At 43.8% G+C, this 21425-nt stretch overlaps 1 protein-coding gene across 1 annotated transcript in view; it reads left to right on the top strand.

Annotated features, from left to right (window-relative positions):
• SLC25A43 (solute carrier family 25 member 43) overlaps positions 1–20855 on the top strand; it is a 34904-nt gene extending 14049 nt beyond the window's left edge. The window contains exons 4-5 of the mRNA XM_029067945.1: positions 18667–18801; positions 20259–20855. Coding sequence (XP_028923778.1) covers positions 18667–18801; positions 20259–20465 — 342 coding nt within the window. The 3' untranslated portion in view covers positions 20466–20855. The remainder of the gene's footprint in view (positions 1–18666; positions 18802–20258) is intronic.
• Positions 20856–21425: the final 570 nt, after the last annotated feature.

The raw sequence follows: 21425 nt of genomic DNA, 5'->3' as shown, positions 1-21425 counted from the left end.
AGAAGAAAGTTAGTGGCTCTGGGGAGAACCAGTCATATTGTATCAAAAAGAAACCCACCAGCCAGTACCAATGAGGCTTTATAATTAAAACTTCCAAAGCATCTCTACCTCCTTGGTCAGTCATGTATCAATCAATGGATCATATTTATTGAGCACTTCCTGTGAGCAGAGCATTGTATAGAGAACAATATAACAGTTGATAGACACACTCCCTGTCCACAACAAGCTTAGTCTAGATTAATGCCATGAACACACTTGCTCCTCCTTTAACCAGGGAGTTGTGTTCTTGCACCATCCTGTGTTAAGGGAAACACTCACACTTATAGATCCTACACCACCCACATATGCACAAACCATTTCTTCTGGAAACTGCAACATGCTGTTTCGAAAGAGGCTCATGGTGTCAGTCTCATGTTCCCTGATTTCCTGAAGTACTCTAGCCAGTATAAGGAGTGAAAACATGTATTAGGACAGAACTGAATGAATATTGGTTTATTCCACATAGTTATTTTGAGTGTTTGTCTTACCTTTCTGCACCTGTTTTTCTTCTTTTTCCCCATCATAAATATTCATATTGTGTCTGTCACTTGCCCTCATTAGATTGAAAGCTTCATGAGGGCCGGGATTGTGTCTCCTACTCTTATTCTATGCTCCCAAATGCCTAGAATAGCGCTCTGCCCACAATACAAACTGAGGAGTCTAATAAATGAGTGATGATGAAGTTGAGGGAAGATTTAGGGTGGTACAGGGTGGACCGTGGCCCAGAGACTGCAGTGAACACAGTAGCTTGAGGACGGCTGTGCGACTCTCTTGGAGGTGTAATAATGATGATGATGATGGTTTCTAGGTGCTGCTTACGTGCCAGACACTGGGATGGATACAAGCACTAAGTCCTCACCTGGGTCTTGTCTTTGGAACGAGTCAAGGTGTTCTTTTAATCGTATGTTGGGTGCCTGTGCACCCTGAAAGCTAGCAGGAAAATTGCGAATCATCAAACCATTTGTGTTTGGACAGGGCTTTGACAACACTTCAGGGAACAGATGGACCTCATGATGTAAAAGGCCTGGAGTTCTAGTTTAAATCAATCAATTATATTTATTGAGTGCTTACTTTATGCAGAGCACTCTACTAAGTGCTTAGAAGAGTCCAGTACAGTTGGTAGATACTATCCCATCCCTCCAGGAGCTTCCATTCGAACAGGGGAGGCAGACCCCTGTAAAATAAAATACAGGTAAAGGAACAATGAGTCTAAGGATATGAATGTAAATCCTTTAAAAACTTCTGATGGTATTTTTTAAAAATATCCTTCAGAAAGAGCCCCCACCAGTGAGCAGAGCCGACCTCACGCCGAGTGAGTAAGGCGGCCTTTCCGGGCCTGCCGGCCATAGAGGCAGCAATGGTTAAGACCCTCAAAATGTCAGCCTGAGTCGGAAGTGGAGCTGTGTGTGAACAGGAACCCAGGAGGGAAAGGGTTCTGAGACTCTGAAGCAAAGGAGATGGGAGGAGTTGGGGCCCCTCCCCAGGGAAGGATTCCAAGTGCCGGAGTCTGGCCCAACTTCCATGTGGTATCCACAAGGACACTCAGGGTCATGTGATAACGTCACACCAAAGGAGACTGATCTCGGACTGATGAACCGGAATGGCTGTGGGAAGTAAAGGTTAATATTTCCTCTTCTCAGAGAAGCCAGATACTGGGAGCCAGCCCTGCCCTGAGCCAAGCCCAGGGGAACAGCTGCTCCCATTTTATTTCACAGTCTGGGTGTGCCATCTCTGACCATTGTACTTCACAGTGGAGCTTTGGACTGTGCCTCTCACGTACATTCTGCTACAACACATGCATAAGCACACATCCACGTTCCCCAACGAACCAATCAGTCATATTTATTGAGCGCTTACTGTGGGCTGAGCACTGTACTAGGTGCTTGGGAGAGTACAAGACCTTGGGCAAGTCACTTAACTTCTCTGTGCCTCAGTTACCTCGTCTGTGAAATGGGGATTGGCTGTGAGACCCATGTGGGATAGGGACTGTGTCCAACCTGATTAGATCGTATCTGCCCCAGCACTTAGAACGGTGCTTGACACATAGTAAATACTTAATAAGTAGCACCATTAATTATTATACGGTAGAGTCAGTAGATATGATCCATGCCGTAAAGGAGCTCACAGTCTAGAGAGACGCTTAGAGGAATGGAAGCAAGGTGGAACATTCAGGGTGAGGCTCCATTAAAAAAAAACAAGGACTGATACTCCCATTCCCATTTGAGGTATTTCAGCCAGTGGGTGCTTGGTTTTTTTTCTTATGGCTTCATGTGGCATGGGGTCTGAGCCACCCCTCCCTGGTGTGGGCCAGTGACCAGACTTGGCCGGATGTGCTGCTAGCCCGAGGCCGCAGGTCTGGGCCCGAGCAGCAGTGGGCCAGCCCGGCAGCCAGTGGGCCATCAGCAGCTTTGCTAGCTCCCAGAACGAGAGGGAAGTAGGGGGGGAAGTGGCTTGCACCCCAGCCTGAGGATTTGAGGAATTCCTTCCCCTCATCCTCACTGGATTGCAGAGTGAGTGGGAAACATCACTGCTCCCACAGTTGAAACCTTGCTTCTCCCCACCACACGCACACCTGAGCAATGCCTTGTCTTAGATTGGGGCCCCCACGGAGGAACACGGCCCATGGCTAATTCCCTCCTGTGTTTCCTCTCGGTGCCAGCCGCTTAGTACAGTGCCCCATTGTATCCAACCTAATTAGCTTGTATCTAAGTATAAGTGTTTAACTTAGGTATTACCACTAGTCTTATCGCAAAGGCCAGGCACCTTTAAATGCTTCTGCCCCGCCCAGGTTCCGGCTTGAATCGCTTTTTACTTTGGGTTGTGCTGACCTTCTAGAGCTGGGAATGATTTTCCTGTTTGGTACACAGCTTTCCTGTTTGGTCACCTCCATTTGTGGTCCTGGACCTTATTTATTCTTCCTCAAACCACAGCCATTTATGCATCAAATGTTCAGAGGGAACAAGAAGCCCTGTGTGATAACTGAAGCAGATAAGAGAAGCAGCATGGTCTAAGTGGATAGAGCATAGGCCTGGGAGTTAGGAGGACTTGGGTTCTAATTCCACTTCTGCCACTTGTCTGCTGTGTGATCTTGGGCAAATCACTTCACTTCTCTGTGTTTATTACCACATCTGTAAAATAGGGATTAAGACTGTGAGCCCCATATGGGACATGAATTGTGTCCACCCTGGTTAGCTTGTATCTATCCCAACACTTAGTACAGTGGCTGGCTTAAGTACAGTTAGTGCTTAACAAATACTATTAAAAAAAATAAAACAACTGAAAACAATTTATTCGTGATTCTGCCGTGAAGGCTGTTGCCTGAAATAGCGTCATTTTACCACTAGAAAGAACGGGTTTCTTGGTTAAAGATGGGCTTTGCAGCATCCTCATTCTTGGTGCTTGAAAAATCGGAAGATGAAAACACGACCTTGTGATCATGGTTAAATATGCAGATCATTCAAATAACCAATCAATGGAATTTATTGACGTTTGCCCTGTGTACAACACTGTACTAAGTGCTTGGGAGAAGACTGAGGCAGAGACTTCCAGAGGTCCAGTTCCCAACAGCTCAGACAGCTGTGCTGAAGCAGCACAGACCTACTCTGAGCCAGGAGTCTTTGGAAGATCATTTTTACCTCAAATCTGAATGGGAGAAGCTTCACAAGCAGAGCTATCTGTCATGGTCAGTGACTGAGAGTGCAATCTAATATATACTAGATCCACAGAGCTGAATTGTAACAAAAAGTATCGGGGATTAGTCCCCCTTTAATTCCCTGGCAGGCAAGTGAGGTCATGCTAATTGCAATAAGAAACAGTGAATTTGATAAGAGATTATTTTCTAAGAATCGATGACCATTTTTTCACCCCAATATCAGATTTATTTTAGTAGACATGAACATACCCTGGAAAACCACAGTCATGCTGGTATGCTCATGGAAACCATTTCAAACAGGACTCATTTGGTGAAACATGCTAATCTCACCCATCCAACAGTCTTAGATACTTCTCAGAAATTGAAATTCCTTAGGGTGGTTCCCGGTTTGCATCCCTATCCGGTTTTCTGAATTGGAGGCTTGTGAGTTGCTGTATTTTTAAGCTGTAGCCCATATCCGATCATTGAACATGCCATGAGTTCTCAGGTATATTTCTGAGTGGAAAATATTACCTCTGTTAATGTGAGCATTGAAACTCAATAATCAATCAGTGATGGTCATGGAGAGCTTAATGTGTGCAGAGCACTGAACTATGCCCTTGGGAGAGTGCAGTACAGCAGAGCTGGTAGATACTGGGAGACACGTTCCATGCCCACAACGAGCTCAAAGTTTAGAGGGACAAGCTTGTAGAAGTTAATACTTAGGCTAGGAGACCCATGCTACCATGGAAATGTATATTTCTTTCCCCACAGGTGCACAGTCAGCTCTGAGAGGAAAAGAAAGCAGTAGATCCAAGCATCAGAGTTTTCACTTTTGGGCTGACACAGTAAGAAAGGAAAAAAACCACCATCCTCGAAAGGATCAATTTTTATGGGAATGTTGGATGAATAATTTCCAGAGTGAAGAATCCTGACATTTAGTATATAACTGCAGTTCCAGAGAACTTGACTAGCAGCTCTGTGGTATTATGGTCTCCCAAGCCCTTAGTCCAGTGCTCTGCACACAGTAAGCACTCAGTGGATATCATTGATTGAGTTCCTACTAGATGTTTTTCACTGCTCACTTAACAGTGGCAGGGAACATGTCTACCAGCTCTGTTGAATTGAAGTCTCCCAAGCCTTCAGTGCAGTGCTCTGCACACAGTAAACACTCAAGAAATACTATTGATGATGATGGGTGCATCCATTCTGATCACTATAACCAAGGCATGTTGGGAAAATTATAGTGACATTGTTCAGGGAGCATTTGAATTGGAAGTTTGTCAGGCTTTTCATTTCATCGTTACCTGTCTTTGCTGGCTTTGGAAATAGGAGCTGATTATCTTTTCTTCTAGCGTTTGGTCAACACCAAATCTAATGATTCTTCCTATCCTGTTGCCCAGTACACTACATTCTGAATAGGAGTGTTAATAACTTGCATTTAGGGAAAACCCTGATTATCACCTGAGGAAATAAGTAATCTCTCTGAACGTACATATTGTAAGCTCCTTGAGAGTGGGGATTGTGTCTACTTATTCTGTTGTAGTCTCCCAAGGCCATAGAAAAATGTTCTGCACTCAGTAAGTGCTCATTAAGTACTGTGGATTGATTCAGTACTCTGTACTGGGTGCTGATTTATAATTTTGAACTTACAGTAGTAGGAGTAATAGTATTTAATAAGTGCTTAGTATGTGCAAAGCACTATATTGAGCATCAGGAAAAAATTCCCAGGTGAGAATTAGACATGGTTCCTGTCCTTTGGGGGTGCTCACAACCTAATAATAAGATGGGGGAAAGGGGATTGGAGACAAACACATAAGGAGATGTGAAGGAAACACAGGGCAACGTAAAGACAGAAACAGAGATCAGGGGACATTACGGTAAAAGGAGCAGAATTTCAGGCTCCTCACAACTCCCGAGTCCACAGCTCCACTACAGCAGCAGTCACTGCAGTCTCCTGGGGGTCTTGTGGAGGCAGCACCAGCCTGGGGGCTGCAGGATAGGCTGGGATGGAGGCTACTCGGTGACACGGAGGAGAGCCAGTGCGGGATCTCAGGGAGGAAGCATGGAGTACAGTCCATTTGGGAAGGATGCCGATGGTCCCGAGAATCAAAATGGAGGGGCAGTACAGAACTTTAGAAGCCACGCACCAGTCCTGTCTGGTGGAGAGAACTATCGGGGACAGTCAATTGCGGCAGAGCCCTGAGAGTCGAAGCAAAGAGGGAAGGCGCCAACTTGGAGGACTTCTGGTGGAGTGGTCTGGGAGGCTCAGTGCGAGCCAGGATCGGAGTGCTTTAGAAGAGGATGCTCAGAGGTCAAGTGATATTCTTGGTCTTAATTTGTAATACAAGAATAACCAAGCATTATTCTGAATAAGGTCAGAGAGTTATCTTGGAACCATTTTATATTTGTGGTAATAATTGTGATATTTATCAAGCATTTACTATGTGCCAAACATGGTACTAAGCGCTGAGATAGATATGAGCTAATTAGGTCAGACACAGTCCCTTTCTTAAGTGGGGTTTTAAAGGAGGGAGAGAATTCCCATTTTACAGGTGAGGCGACTGAGGTACAGAGAAATGAAAGAACTTGCCTAAGGTCCCATAGGCAAGCAGTGGAGCAGGGCTTAAGATCCAGGTCTCCTGATTCCCAGGCTCTTTCCACTAGGCCACTGTGGACATGACATTACAATTTCTAAGCCCTTTCCACTTGAATACTTCAGTCCCAAATGACTACAGTAGCATTTGAATTCAGATATGAAATATGCTATAAAAAATTCCTAATGAATAATAATAATGCTGGTTTCCCCCTCTCTAGCAGGGAAAATTAATGGAAGATTATATGTAAAGGAGGTTTGATAAACTCACATAGCTTAGCACTGTGTCCTAATTTGTGACACCTCTGATCACACAATACCAAATGCCTGAATTTACCTGCCAAAATAGGAGAGAATTAAACATTAACAGGCCTGGAGCAATTGATGACTTGTGGGAATGAGCCTATCACTTCCTCCACTAGTTAGATCTGGTGCTCCATCCTCTCCCCAGAGGGCCTGCAGTTTGACTCCATACAAGCCCTCCTCCTCCCCCCACATCCATGTTCATTCAATTGTATTTATTGAGTGCTTACTGTGTGCAGAGCACTGTACCAAGCACTTGGGAAGTACAATTCATCAATAAGTTGGCACCCAGAAGTCCAGTGGCTCCTAAAATAAAGACCGGAACATGAGAATAAATGCTTATGCAGAGCTAAGAAGCAGGCCCTTCAGGGGAAGGATGAGCCAGAAATCTCTGTGGAGGAAAATTGATGCTATCCTCCTGGCAGCATCTTTTCCTCTCTCCCCATGACTCTGCTGACGGTGGGTGCCTTCCCCAGCCTTTAGTTTTATGTCGCTTCCCATTATTCTCCTTATAGGCTAAAAGAAATTTGCAGAATGGGGGGCATGAATGCAGAAGAGAGAGCATCAGATGCCACTGTGAGGGAAAATGCATAATCTTATCGCCATCACCTTCAGAGCACCCAAAGTCCTGTTCACTTCACTCTATTGAAGTTGCATTCTTTTCAATCAGTTGTATTGATTGAGCACTTACTGTGTACAAAGCACTGTACTAAGCACTTGGGAGAGTGAAATATATCACATTTCCTGCCCACAATGACCTCAGTACAGTGCCTGGCACATAGTAAGTGCTTAAATACATAATTTTTCATTATTATTATTAGAGGGGAAGACCCGTTAATAAAAAAAAAATAAATAATGGATATGTACATAAGTGCTGTGAGGCTGGGAGGGGAGGTGAATAAAGGGAGCAAATCAGGGCGATGAGCAAGGGAGTGGAAGAAAAGGAAAAGAGGGCTTAGGAAAGGCCTCTTAGAGGAGATGTGCTTTCAGTAAGGCTTTGAAGATGGGGGAGAGTAATTGTCTGTTGGATATGAAGAGGGAGGATATTTCAGGCCAAAGGCAGGATATAGGCGAGAGGTAGGCAGCGAGATAGACGAGAAGGAGGTAAAATGAGTAGGGTAGCATCAGAGGAGCAAAGTGTGTGGATTGTAGTAGGAAAGTAGCTAGGTGAGTTAGGAGTGGGGCAACATGGACTGAACGTTTTTGTAGAAAAATGATCCGCTGAGCCGAGTGAAGTATGGACTGGAGTAGGGAGAGAGGAGGCAAGGAAGGTCAGCAAGGAGGCTGATACGGTAATCAAGGAGGGATAGGATAAGTTCTTGGATTATTATGAATACTTGATTCAAAATGTTATTGTTATTTTCCCCCTCTAGATTGTCAGTTCACTGTGGGCAGGGAATGGACCTACCAACTCTGTTATATTGCACTCTCCCAAGTGTTTAGTACAGTCTTCTGCACGTAGTAAGTGCTCAATAAATATGATTGATGGATTGAATATTGGGGCTAGATGTTTAAGGTGAGATTCTATCAAATTATTACCTGTGGGGGAATAGGGGAAGAGAGGGAGAAGGTCTCAGGCAATCCCTAGTCCTTTATTGAGCACTTGCTCTGTGCAGATCAGCCTGCTAAGCAATTTGGACAGCGCAGTTGAGTTTAATAGACATGATCTCTGTCCTCAAGGAACTGTCTAGTGTGTTCCAGCTTTGCAGGGTATTTTCTAAACTTAAAATTAATTCTCAGAGATTTTCCCTCTGGGTCATTCATTAATTCAGTCAGTCATTCAGTGCATAGCACTGTACTAAGCACTTGAAAAGTACAATGCAGCAATAAAGAGAGACAATCCCTGCCCACACAGGCTCACAGTCTGGGGGTGGGGGGAGGACGACAGACATCAGTACAAGTAAACAAGTATCAATATAAATAAAAAGAATTATTGATATATAAATATATACATAAGGCCTGTGGGGCAGGGAGAGAGGGGAAGAGCAAAGGGAGTGAGTCAGGGTGATGTGGAAGGCAGTGGGAGCTGGGGAAAAGTGGGGTTTGGCCTGGGAAGGCCTCTTGGAGGAGGTGTCCCTTCAGTAGGGCTTTGAAGGTTGGGGAGAGTCGAGCTTTTCTCCAGTGTGGTAGTCGGGGGGAGGTGGCTGGGGGGCGGCCGGGGGGAGGGTGGAGAGAATCCCCTTGGATGAACTTTAAATTTTATTACAAAGGCAAAGAAAGGCTCGTTCCTTCCATTACCCCATCCCTCCTCCTCCTTTGCCACCCCCAGAATGAGGACATTCTGAATTACTTCTCGCCAAGTAACACTTTGAGAGGGATTTGTTGAGAAATTGACTCAAGTGGAACCGCTTCATAAGTTTTCAGTGTTCAAAGAAATAGAAAGTGAATTCTTGGCATAGCGGTTACAGTGTTACTCTCTACCGGTTAATTGGCACAGTGCTTGGTCATTCTTGAATTAAAAATAAACCCCAGCGATTTCATCGTAGGCTGCTTTGAAATCTAGGTTTAGCTCTTACTAGCCAGGAGATGGTGCTGTAATAACAGAAAATTTCTTGGAGGATCTTCCCATCCCTGGATGTCTGATAGAGCAGAGATCACTAATGGGGGTTTTTTGTTGTTTTTTTGCGGAGGGCTTTTTCGTTATTATTTCTTTATGGTATTTAAGCGCTGACAGTGTGTCAGGCACTGTACTAAGCGCTGGGGTAGATACAAGTTAATCAGACCGGACAAAGCCCTTGCACCACATGGGGCTCACAGTCATAATCCCCACTGTACAGATGTGGTAACTGAGGCACAGAGAAGTTAAGTGACTCCCCCAAAGTTACACAGCAGACAAGTTAGTGATGTTTCTAACTTAAAAAAACTCACTTGAGAAATAATTAAATCTTCGTTATGGAAACAGCAAAAAACAAAGTACAAGCCTTTTTCTCCTTTTTTTTCCGCAAAGCATGTAATCGAGATTGATGTTTGTAAACACGTTATGGACAAGTGATGTATCTGCTAATTCTGTTGTATTGGGCTCTCCAAGTGTTTAGTACACTACTCGGCGCATACTAAGTGCTTAGTGAATACTATTGATTGATTGCAATTAATTTTTTTCGGGGGGAGGGGGGCAGGGGAAGGTGGGCCAGCTTATTGTTTCATGAAATGGCAGAAAGATTTAGCCTTTGTTGACTCTGTCACATTCAGAAATTATTCTATTCCAATCATGAAGTCAATTGAGGTCAAGGGTGTTTTTCATAAATAGTTAACTACCCAGGTCTATAAATGGCTCCACACCCACCCTCCCCTATCTTTTCATCTGCCTGACTTTCCTACCTATTGTGGTGCAGTAGCTTGTGTTTCATGTCAAATGCGGCTGGGAAAATTTTGGAAAAATGTGCTTTCATACAAATGACTGATAAGTATTTTCTTTCCTTTTTTAAAAAATGAATGACTCCTTGCCACGTCTCATTTGTAAGCTCACTTCTCTATTTGTCTTCCTTTTTCTCTTTGCTTCCGAAGGGCACGCTAGAGACGTGAGAGGTATAGTATGCATGTTTTTGGTGTGGGATGGTATTAGGTTTTCGAAGTTATAGGATGGAGAGAGTTGTGTGAATCCAGTCCCTGAACGCCCTCCTTTTCTAGTGCAGCAGACCATGCCTTTTAGGTGAATGACACTATCTGTTTCGAAAATGATGACCTGTAGGTGGGACTGCACAAACTAATTTACCAAACAACAGTGGGAATAGCTAAGTGTTAAGGCACAAAGCAGAACAATGTTGCTGCCTAAATTCCTCTCCCTTAAGGTACACCCTCATTTAGAAGAGGTGCCTCCATCAGAAAAGGAGCCCTTCTTTCCTGTCGCATCCTCATCATGCCTCCAAGGCAGTATTGGGTTGGGGGTTATGCCAACCACCTCCACTAGAAGAGTTTGGGGTACATTCTAGGAGCTTTCGCAAGTGGGAACTACTCTGGAAATAAAGAGGTTGCTTTCATGAACAAAAAACAGCGTTCAAAGAATCTGAGTAATGAGTAATGAGAACAAAAAAGAATTTTTGCTGCTCTAGCCCGTATGGTGTTTTGCTTAAATGATCATATCCATATTAGAAGTTTTTTAAAAGGCAGTTTTCTCTGCTTTCTTCCTAAGCAAAATATCTGTTTTCTCCCAGCTAAAATCTGTTCTAATACATCTCAGTTAAGGAACTGCCATTGACCTTCCAAGACAAGTAGCATGGCCTAGTCGATTAAAGCATGGGCCTAGGAGTCAGAAAGACCTGGGTTCCAATCCCAATTCTGCCACTTGTCTGCTGTATGACTTTGGACAAGTCATTTAACTTCTCTGTGCCTCAGTTAGCTAATCTGTAAAATGGGGATTAAGGCTGTGAACCTCATGTGGGACAGGGACTGTGTCCCACCTGATTCTCCCATATCTAATAATGTTAATAATAATGTTGGTATTTGTTAAGCGCTTACTATGTGCCGAGCACTGTTCTAAGCGCTGGGGTAGACACAGGGGAATCAGGTTGTCCCACATGGGGCTCACAGTCTTCATCCCCATTTTACAGATGAGGGAACTGAGGCACCGAGAAGTTAAGTGACTTGCCCAAAGTCACACAGCTGACAAGTGGCCGAGCCGGGATTCGAACCCATGACCTCTGACTCCAAAGCCCGTGCTCTTTCCGCTGAGCCATGCTGCTTCTGTATCTACCCCAGTGCCTAGAACAGTACCTAGCGCATAGTAAGTGCTTAAAAAGTACCATTATTTTTTTTTTTAATAAGCGATCTAATGAAATGCTAAAAAAGCAGGGTCATAGTTCAAGAGTTCAGATTCAAAGTCGGAAAGCTAGATTGCTGTATATGAATTCAGGCACAAATCTCTGTCACCCTGACGATTAAAGGTTGGAAAATTAGATGTTTCTGATTTTTTTAAAGAACTAAAAGTTGGGGAATGGTGATAATGCTAAATATACCGTAGGCCCCACTGTAACTTCCTCAAGTGTGACACTGATCCAAATAGGTTGAACTTGTGCATGTGGCTTTGTATGGAAAAATGTGGAAAAGACTTTATACTCAGAGATTGAAAACATTTTGGGGAAAAGAACCAATTAACCATGTGATAGCATATGGCCATTATATAAGCTGCCGTCCGGACAAATCCGTAGGAACACCAGGGAGCCACAAGCCAGCACATCGGAACCTTTGGCCAGCTGATTCCCGAGTTTGCACTGAGAGCAGGCTATACAGTGAAAAAAGGGTGGGGCTGAAGATTTCAAGGACAGTACCAAAAGAGTTTTATACACTGGGAAGAGAAGTCAGGTATGATTAGAGTAAGTTGTCCCTTGCAGACCTGATCTGATAAGATAATCAGCTGAGAAGGGATCTTGAAGTTGTGTTGGAAGGAGCCTGGGTCTAGGAGTCCAAAGACCTAGATTCTAGTTCCAGCACTACTGGGTCTTGTTGAATGACTTGGGGCAAGTTACTTCACGTTTCTGGTTTCTTCATCTATAAAAAAGAATAATTTTTCCTTCTCTGTAATTTTTTAAATTATATTAATGTCTGTCTCCCACTCTAAGCTGTAAGCTCATTGTGGACAGGGAATGTGTCTGTTTATTGTTATATTGTACTCTCCCAAGAGCACAGTACAGTGCTTTGCAAAAAGGAAGCACTCAGTAAATACGATTGAATGAATGAATGATTTCTCCTTAACTCCCTGGGGTGTTGTGAAGACCAAATAAACTATTATGAAAACGTGTGGAAAAAATAGGTGCTATACAAATTGAAGGGAAGCACCATGGCTTAATGGAAAGAACATGGGCTTGGGAGTCAGAGGACATGGGTTCTAATCCTGGCTCTGCCACGTGTCTGCTGTGTGACCTTGGGCAAGTCGCTTAACTTCTCTGTGTCTGATACCTCATCTGTAAAATGGAGATTTAAAGTGTGAGCTCCACATGGGACAACCTGATTACCCTGTATCTACCCCAGCATTTAGAACAGTGCTTGGCTCATAGTAAGTGCTTAACAAATACCATAATAAGTATTATTATTATTTTTTATTATTATTTCTGTCATGTAATAAATAGAGCTCACAGTTTCTTGCTCAGGCACTGGCCACATCAAAATTTAACTCCATTCCAAATGTGATTCTCCTCCACAAAAGCTCAGTTATCTAGAATGCAAGGAATGAGAGGAGTACTTGCATGAAACATGGAGCTGTTGCTTCATTAAGGGTCTTTATGGAACTCAGGATCCTTTGCGGTCAGCACACTAAACCATAGTTTCTCCCCAACAGCTCTGAACACGGGGCTTCATAAGTTCTCCTCATTGGAACATAAGGAGACTAACAAAGCATGCCTAATAATAGTGGAATCAGTTAAAAGCCAGCTATGTCCCAAGCACTGGACTAAACTCTGCAATAGATACGGGGTAATCATGTTGGACCCAGCCTCCATCCTTTCACAAGGCTCACAGTCCAAGTAGAGTGGAGAACAGGTAGGTAATGCCCATTTTACACTTGAGGAGACTGAAGTACGGATAAGTGACTTGCCTACTGTCACACCGCCGTCAAGTGGCGGAGCCAGAATTAGAACTCAGACCAGTGCTCTTACCACTAGGCCACGGTGCTTCCCCGGCTTATTTTTTTGATAGCTATTATCATAGCAATACTTTAATGCTAGATCAAATCCTGAAGGAATGATGAGCTGTAGTAGAAAATCTGCTTGTTTGATCCGTTAGTTTTGAACCAAGATTCGTTTACTTGGAGGAACTCTGTCTTACAGATTCGGTACTTAGATATACGTAGGGAAAAAGAAGTCATACTTGCATAGTTAGATCATCCTTGCCCCCAGCTTGAAGTCTAAATCCAGCTGTGGGTGCCTACTCTGGGAACCTCTCAACTTGACTCTATTGTTCTATTGTCACTCTATTGTTCATTCCCAATCAATCAATTGTATTTGAGTGCTTACTGTGTGCAGAGCACTGTACTAAGTGCTTGGGAGAGTACAACACAACAGTAAAACTGACAGGTTCCTTGCCCAAAACAAGTTTACAGACCCAAGTGTCAAGTACAATGCTTGTCAAACAGTAAGTGCTCAGTACATACCACTGATTGGTTAGGGAAGCAGCATGGCCTAGTGGATAGAGCAGAGGCCTGGGAGTCAGAAGGATCTGTGTTCTAATCCCAGCTCTGCCACTTGTCTGCTGTGTGACCTTGAGTAAATCCCTTAACTTCTCTCTGCCTCAGTTCCCTCATCTGTAGAATGGGGATAGATGATGTTGATGATGATGATGGTATTTGTTAAGCAGTTACTATGTATCAAGCACTTTTCTAAGCGCTGGGGTAGATACAAACTAATCAGGTTGGACACAGTCCCTTTCCCACAGGGGGCTCACACTCTTAATCCCTGTTTTACCAATGAGGTAACTGAGGCAAAGAGAAATTAAGTGACTTGCCCAAGGTGGTATAGCAGACAATTGGCCGAGTCAGGATTAGAACCCACATCTTCAGACTCCCAAGCCTGTGTTCTTATTGCTAGGCTATGCTGATTAAGACTGTTTAGGACCTTTGATGATGTACCTTTATGGAAATCTAGGTAATAGCTTTTTTACTTCTTCCTTGTCGGTGGAGTGTGTCAGTCTACCGTAAAAGAAAATTAAAGTTGATGGCATAATTTTTTTTCCTTACAGAGACATGTTCTTCGCTCTATACTATCATAGAAATTTCTAGGTGGTGGCAAATCGTTTGTGTGATCATGTATTTGAGACTTATATGTATTTCCCAGATATGGATGTTAAGCTGACTGATCTATAATTACTTGTGTCATCATCCCTTTATCCTTTTTTCAAAGACAATTAATTTGCCGTGTTCCTATTCTCAGGGTCTTCTCTGTGATTCCCCAAAATAATTGATGATAGCTCAACAATAACATCTGCCTGTTTGATAAGTACCTAGCCTGATTTTGGTATAGCTTGGTTTTTTCTTTAAATACTCTTGAACAGTTTCTTCCCTAATATTTGTTCATCTTTCTATCTTCCACTGCCAATGAAATTTATCCTGGTCCAACTATTTACAGCTGATCATTTTTGAAAAAGTAGAATAGGAGATGCTGTTTTTCTCTTTAGTATGAATGCTACAGATAAGCAGATTAAAATCATTTAAATATAGAGCTGATAAAAATCCTTAGTTTTCTGGACTTGCATGGTGTGTTTGCTGATTTCATAATACAGTATTTTCCTGCTCTTCCTTTTTCCAATCAGTCCCCCTACTCTGCAGGCCATTTTTCTGCCCCCGTCCAGGCTTTGCTCAGCTCTGCCTTGTTCCTTTTTTTTTCTTTTCTATTAAACTTTCCCTCATCTGATTTCATTGCCCTTCACAGCCCAAACATCCCCGGTCCCATGGCACCCTGTACACCTGGTGGCATGTATTCTAATGTTAATCTCTGGCTCACTGAGAGTTCCTTGTCTCCCGGTTATGTGGGATTTACTGTTTTGTATTCAGTCCAGCTAGCGCTGGCTTCTGCTGCTGGAAGATGGAGGCGAGAGCTCACACCTGATTTGCTGCTTTCCGCTGGCACGCTCAGCATCCCTGCATTCCCCCTTTGCTTCCAGCCCCCAAGTCAGAGTGCAGGCACTGAGCATGTCCCCTCATTCGCCAAATCGCAGCGGGCTATTTCTTGCAAGGTTTTAACCCGTTTGACGATCTAGTTGGCCTCACCCGGTCCGTGCTAAGTGGGATTTGGGCTAGCTTGTCGCTCCCGCTCCTTCAGAACGTGAACAAAGCGGACAGTAACCGGGGGGTGACGGAGGGGAATGTTTCCTGAGCTACGGAAAGCCGCATGCCAATACGCTTAGAGTAACCACTGACGCTGTTGGAATGGGCTGGCTGGGAATTGCAGAGCTATTTGAGGCCTAGCCAGAGCCAAAAGAAACATGGGTCATATGTTTCTCATGTCATGGGAAAGGCTCTTTTTGCTTCCAGACTAAGTGGTAGGATTGATTGATTCTTATTTTATTTTTTAGGTAGGGAGTAGCCCAGAGATTAAGTTCGATCGGTTAACTCCTTGACTTCCTTTGCAGGCTACTTTTTCAAGATGCAGCTATTTAAGTAGTCTCCTGAAAGGAGTGACTGTCTCTTACTGATGTTGGAAATAAGAGCATTAGCAGGTGACCAGCCTGAAAGGGCCTTGCGTCCTTTACCTTTCCCCCCCACCTTTCACCAAGACTTCTGCAAGGGTGTTTGCATGAGGAAGACCAAACCTTGAATCTGTATGAAGATTCTTATAACACCCATCCATGTAGCACTTGGATGACCTATTATTAACCATTCTCTTCTCTGTGGCCCTTGCCACCCTTGACTCCCCCCTTCCCTTCTTTTGTCCAGTGAGGAACAGATTGAGGAGTAAAAAGAGCTACATTAGTTGCTCTAGTGCAGGAGGGTAAAGCTGAATATAAAAGCCCCTTTAGGGGATTATCCCAAGTAAGAGTTTGAGTCTCCAGAACTGTGCTACTGCAGGGATTCTGCCTTGGTCCCTGTCATTCAGCAGCTGGGAAGCAGAACTCTTTCCCTTGTCCACCCCAGGAATGGGATCGTGATGATAGCACAGCCGCCCACTACCATCCTTTCATCTTTCCACCCTCAATTTGTGATTTCTTCTATATTATCATTGCTTTCCTAATGAAGACTAGCAAGGATCGGTCAGATTCTTCCTTCTAGTGATTCCCAAGATTAAACACTGGAACTGAATTTCCCGCCTTGAGCCAGGGTGGTCCGGAAGGACTTTAAACCCACCTTAGTCCTCCACAAATCTCAGAATGCTGCGAAGAGTCTGGCTGTGGTTGTGGCTGTGGCTGTCATGAAGTCTGAGCCGAAAGGGCCCTGAAACTCTGCACCTCCCACCACCATACCCTACTCCTCTTGTTGTGTTTATCATTTTCCTTGCCTTATGTTTTACATTTTTCTCCTTTAATCTTTCCTTATGCCTCTGTTGGCCACCGCCAACCCTCTCCATCCTGTGAGCCCTCTTGGGGGCCAGGTCACCGGTATTCTTTACCCAGAGTGGAGGCACTTAATAAATATTGTTACTACTATGATCAATCAATCAATGGTACTTACTAAGTGTTAACTATGTGCAGAGCACTGTACTAAGCACTTGGGAGAGTACAACAGAATTTGCAGACACATTCCCTACCCATAATGAGGTGATGGTAATTGATGGTATTTGCTAAGCATTTACTATGTGCCAAGCACTGTGCCAAATGCAGGAGGTAGATAAAAGATAATCAGGTCGGACACACTCCCTGTTCCACATGGAGCTCCCAGCCTAAGAGAGGGTGGACAGCTATTTTAATCCCTATTTTACAGGTAGGGAAAGTTAGGCACAGAGAACTTGCCCAAGGTCACTTGGAAGGCACATGGCAGGGCTGGAACTAGAACCCTGGGCCCCTGATCTTTCCAGTAGGGTACACTGCCTTCTATCACTGCTGTTAATATTGAGTTTGGCTTGGATTTGGGATTACTTTGGCATTTATGGTTTTTGGTCCAACAAACCATAGCTTGCTGACTTTTAGGGGCCAGGGGAAGTCCCCTGTAGTCAGTGTGACAGAAATAAGAGCCCCTGTGCATGGCAAAACCTGTCCTCTCTATCTGCTGGGTGTGATTGCCCCAGAGGGTTTTTTGATTAGGTTTTAAAAGCTAGTGTTTGTGATCATAGTATGTTTCACCAAGTGTAACATCTACCTGAGTCCTGCCCCTTCCAGTATTAAGCAAAGAGTTATATTTTGGTCACTGTTAGAAGAATTGCCAATGTCATTGAGAAAAAGGAAGATGTGTTAAAAACTACAAGACTGATAGAATCTAGGTAGAATTTTAATGTATCTTGAGTAGTGGTCTGTACGTGTAGTAATCTGGTTGTAAAAACTGTATCCATAGGTTCATTCATTGAATCATATTTATTGAGAGCTTTACTGTGTGCAAAGTACTGAACTGAGCAGGTAGCCCAGTGGTAGTGATTTGGCATCCGCTGTTCATAGTAAAGAGAATTAGCTACTTCTCCTTACAGCCGATTACCGTGACAGACCTTTCCGGAATCGGTCCGAAAGTATTAGCTGCCTAAACTCTCATGGTGGAATGGGACAGTTCATTTCCTTTAGCATCCATTTTAAACATAGCCCCCTTCAGCTTTGCAGCAGAATGAGGAAGTGATCTTGTAGGATTAGGCAACCTTTCTTAAAAAGAAAATGAGGTTCATATACCCAGTCAGCCCCCAGCTCTCCACTGATAGTGGGGAAAACACCCCGTCTCCTAAAGGAACAAAACCAAAACTATATTTGGAAAACAGTTTTGAAACAGTGCTGTATTTCTGAAAACATTTGCCAAAAATTTAAAATAATTGAATTCAGATCATCCTAGGACAGAGAGACTAGGATGTAGGTTTCACTTTCTATTTTCTTTCATTATTGCATTGTGGGAAAAGTCTTAAAAATACCTCTGTTATCGCCTCCCCCCTCACTCTACCAATAGTACTTATCAGATCTACCAACTTTGTTATTTTGTATTTTCCCAAGCACTTAGTACAGTGCTCTGCACACAGTAAGTGCTCAATAAAAATGATTGATTGATATTGTTCCCTGTCCCACATGGGCCTAACAGTCAAGGGGTTGGGGGAATAAAGGTGTTAATCCTTCTTTTATAGATGAGGAAACTGAGGCACAGAAAAGTTAAGTGACTTGCTCAATGTCACACAGCAGATAGGTGGCAGATCCAGGATTAGAACGCAAGTTCTCTGACTCTCGAGCATGGGCTGTCTCCACTATGCCACACTGAGATCTGTGAATGCTTCCCCCTTCTCATCCGAACTCTTTAGAAGACACTTTCAATGAAAAATGTTTACAGTTCAGGCTTTACAACTGGCTACTTTCTGAGTTCAAGCAGAATTAAGTCTATCACAGTGTAGGACCGGAGAGCTCTATTTCAGTGCATGTAAATGCACATCTTACACATGTGGTATCAGGTAACTACTGTGACCGAGCTCCCTGTCGTAATCCTGACCCAAAGTAAAGCTATTTCCTGGTTCATTTGTTTCTTGTTGCCTAAACTGTACTCTCTTCTACCGCTCCCCAGGCTCAGAGCCCCTGCCTTCCCCATTATGGCGGAGTAGACGTTCACTTCTCGGGAATGGTAGATTGCTTCAGACAGATCGTCAAGACCCAGGGTGTGCTTGGACTCTGGAATGGATTGATGCCCAACTTGCTTAAGGTGAGTACGGTTGGCAGTCTATCCTACTGTTCTCATCTCCTTTTTTTTCTTGTACACTACAAACTTACACTCCCTCACAGATACGTACACACACACACACACACACACACACACAAATATGTCACCGTTAGACACCACTGCCAGAGAAATGTATCAATGGGTCCCCCATTAGCCTGAGTGAAGACTAATGGATGTAGGATAGGGCTAGCTAATACTGCACCGATGGCATTTGAGCGATGGGAGAGAGGTGTGTTGCTAGGACACATGGGGCCCAGGGTCCAGCCTGCACTCAGCAGCCAACCCAAACTGAGGGAGATTTGCTAGGGTGCCTGTAACCTAGAACAGACACCGTCAAATACCATGGTAGCCCAGGGTCCCCCCCCCCCCCCCCGACTCCCTGACCACCACGGGCCTTGAGCCCTGGACAAGTGATTCAAAGATTGAAGCAATTCTGAACTTGTGCAAGCCACTGCCCAGGAAGGTGGGTGGTAAGGGGCTGGAGGAAGAAAGCTCAGTGCCCCCAAAGCAGTGTCTGGAAGGTGTTCCGCTACAAGAACCACCTGGGGATCGCCTTTAAGAGAAATGGCTCAATTAGGTATATTTGTGTGTAATTATTGTTTGAATGAAGTGAAAACTTTCATACCTCAAAATTTCACCAAAAGTAAAATCTCTACATTAGTCTGTGGTTCATTCACATATATGGTTTATGTTCCTAAAGCTATAAAATAAGTGTGGGTCTCATAAGGAAATAAAATTATTTCCATTTTTTCCCCATAATCTCAGTTCCTAAAAAATGTATGTTAGCTTGGTACTGGGATGAGGGATTATTACTAATATTATCATTATCATTATTATTATATGTGTTAAGCACTTACAAAGTATCAAGCACTCTTCTAAGCACTGGGCTACATACAGGTTAATCAAATCAGACACAGTCTCTGTCCTACATGGGGTTCACAGTCTAAGTAGGAGGGAAAACAGGTATTGAGTCCCCATTACAGTTGAGGAAACCGTGGCCCAGAGAAGTGTAGTGGCTTGTCTGAGGTCACACAGCAAGCGAGTGTTAGGGCTGAGATGACAACTCAAGTCCTCTGTGTAGAAAAGCCTGCAATGCTTAACTGTTGATCAGGCATTTGGATGATGTCATTGTGTGCTCAAGAAGGCCAAATAGTGAAGCTAGAGATAGGTGGTTCTAAAAATCCTGATCATAGCTGAATTGAGCAATCCTTAACAACATTTGGTGTGTGCTTAGCCGGAAGCTTGGGCCCATCCCGATCTGATCCAGAAATGGAATGTTATCCAAAAAATTTTGCTCAAAAAAGCTCTCCTGCTCCAAACATACTTGTGCAAGTGTGTCTCAAAATGGACTGTCACACAAATCTAAATGAAACCCAAGTTTAAAGCATTTTGGTTATGAACTGACAACTGATTTGTTTTTTCTTTCCTCTTTTTTCCAGATAGTACCATATTTTGGTATAATGTTTAGCAGTTTTGAGTTCTGCAAGAGGGTTTGTCTTTACCGAAATGGTTACATCGTGTCCCCTTGGAGTTCCAAGTTGACACCAGGGGTGGACCAGAGCTTACGACCAGAGGAGTTGCAGGAATTTAAAAAATTCCTCAGAAATGGAAATTTTGAAAGAAGAAAACCCACTATAGAAAACTGATGGAGATGCTGGACATGTTCTTTTGAAAAGCTGGCTAAAACCAGTCAGCCAAATGCAACCTCAATCTTGTATTTGTGAAACTCAAAGAAAGTGCTTGTCGGAAACCCCGAAAGATGGAACATTTCAACCCACCCCTCAGCTCTGTGACTGAACTCATCCGCACAGTCCCTAAAATGTGGGACACTGTGATGCCACCGGTCCTGCATTGCTACATGGCCTCAACTTCAGGAGGCTGGGACTCTTGTTGGTGCTAGCGTACTCCGGGGAGACATCCGCAGTTGCCTCATAGACTGCACGTGACCTGCTGGTGATATGTTGTGCAGGGGGGCTGATGGGCTTCCTCAGAACCTCACTGCCTATCTCTAATAATAATAAATATTGAAAGGGAAATGGTGAGTAAATAATAACTGTGGTATTTGTTAAGGGCTTACTGTGTGCTAAGCGGTGGGATACATAGAAGCCAGTCGGGCCGGGAAGTGTCCCTTTCCCACTCAGAAGCCTGAGAAATCAATGGGCCACGATCCTAACCTCTGAAGAAAACGTGAGAGCCAAGAGGTGGAATAATTGATTTCAGACTGTGATCTCTTGTTTGCCTTTCACCATTTGAGGTACAGACCAAATAATTGCAGGTGTAAAGCCTGTACCACATGCACAGATCGCAGTTTGGACCTTGTTAGACGCACACCTCTTCACATGAGCGTAGATTCTCCTTGCCCTCCACTGGATGATGAATCATAGTGGGGACTTTCGAAGTTCCCATTGTGACAGTACAAGTGCATTCTGTGAAAAGTTTTCCAGTCTAGTCCTAGTAACAGAACTAACCCCTGAAGTGAAGGAAGTTGCCCCGAGATCAGTTTCGAGGTATCTCAGGAAGAAAATAACAGTTGCTTCTGCCCAAACCCATGTTGTCACAACATGTTTTCTACACCGGGATGGCAGAATTAGGGAACGTTCTTTTGA

The sequence above is a fragment of the Ornithorhynchus anatinus genome, chromosome 6 (genome assembly GCF_004115215.2).
Source record: "Ornithorhynchus anatinus isolate Pmale09 chromosome 6, mOrnAna1.pri.v4, whole genome shotgun sequence".
Lineage (NCBI taxonomy): Eukaryota > Metazoa > Chordata > Mammalia > Monotremata > Ornithorhynchidae > Ornithorhynchus > Ornithorhynchus anatinus.
This window is presented reverse-complemented; position numbering and strand designations above follow the sequence as displayed.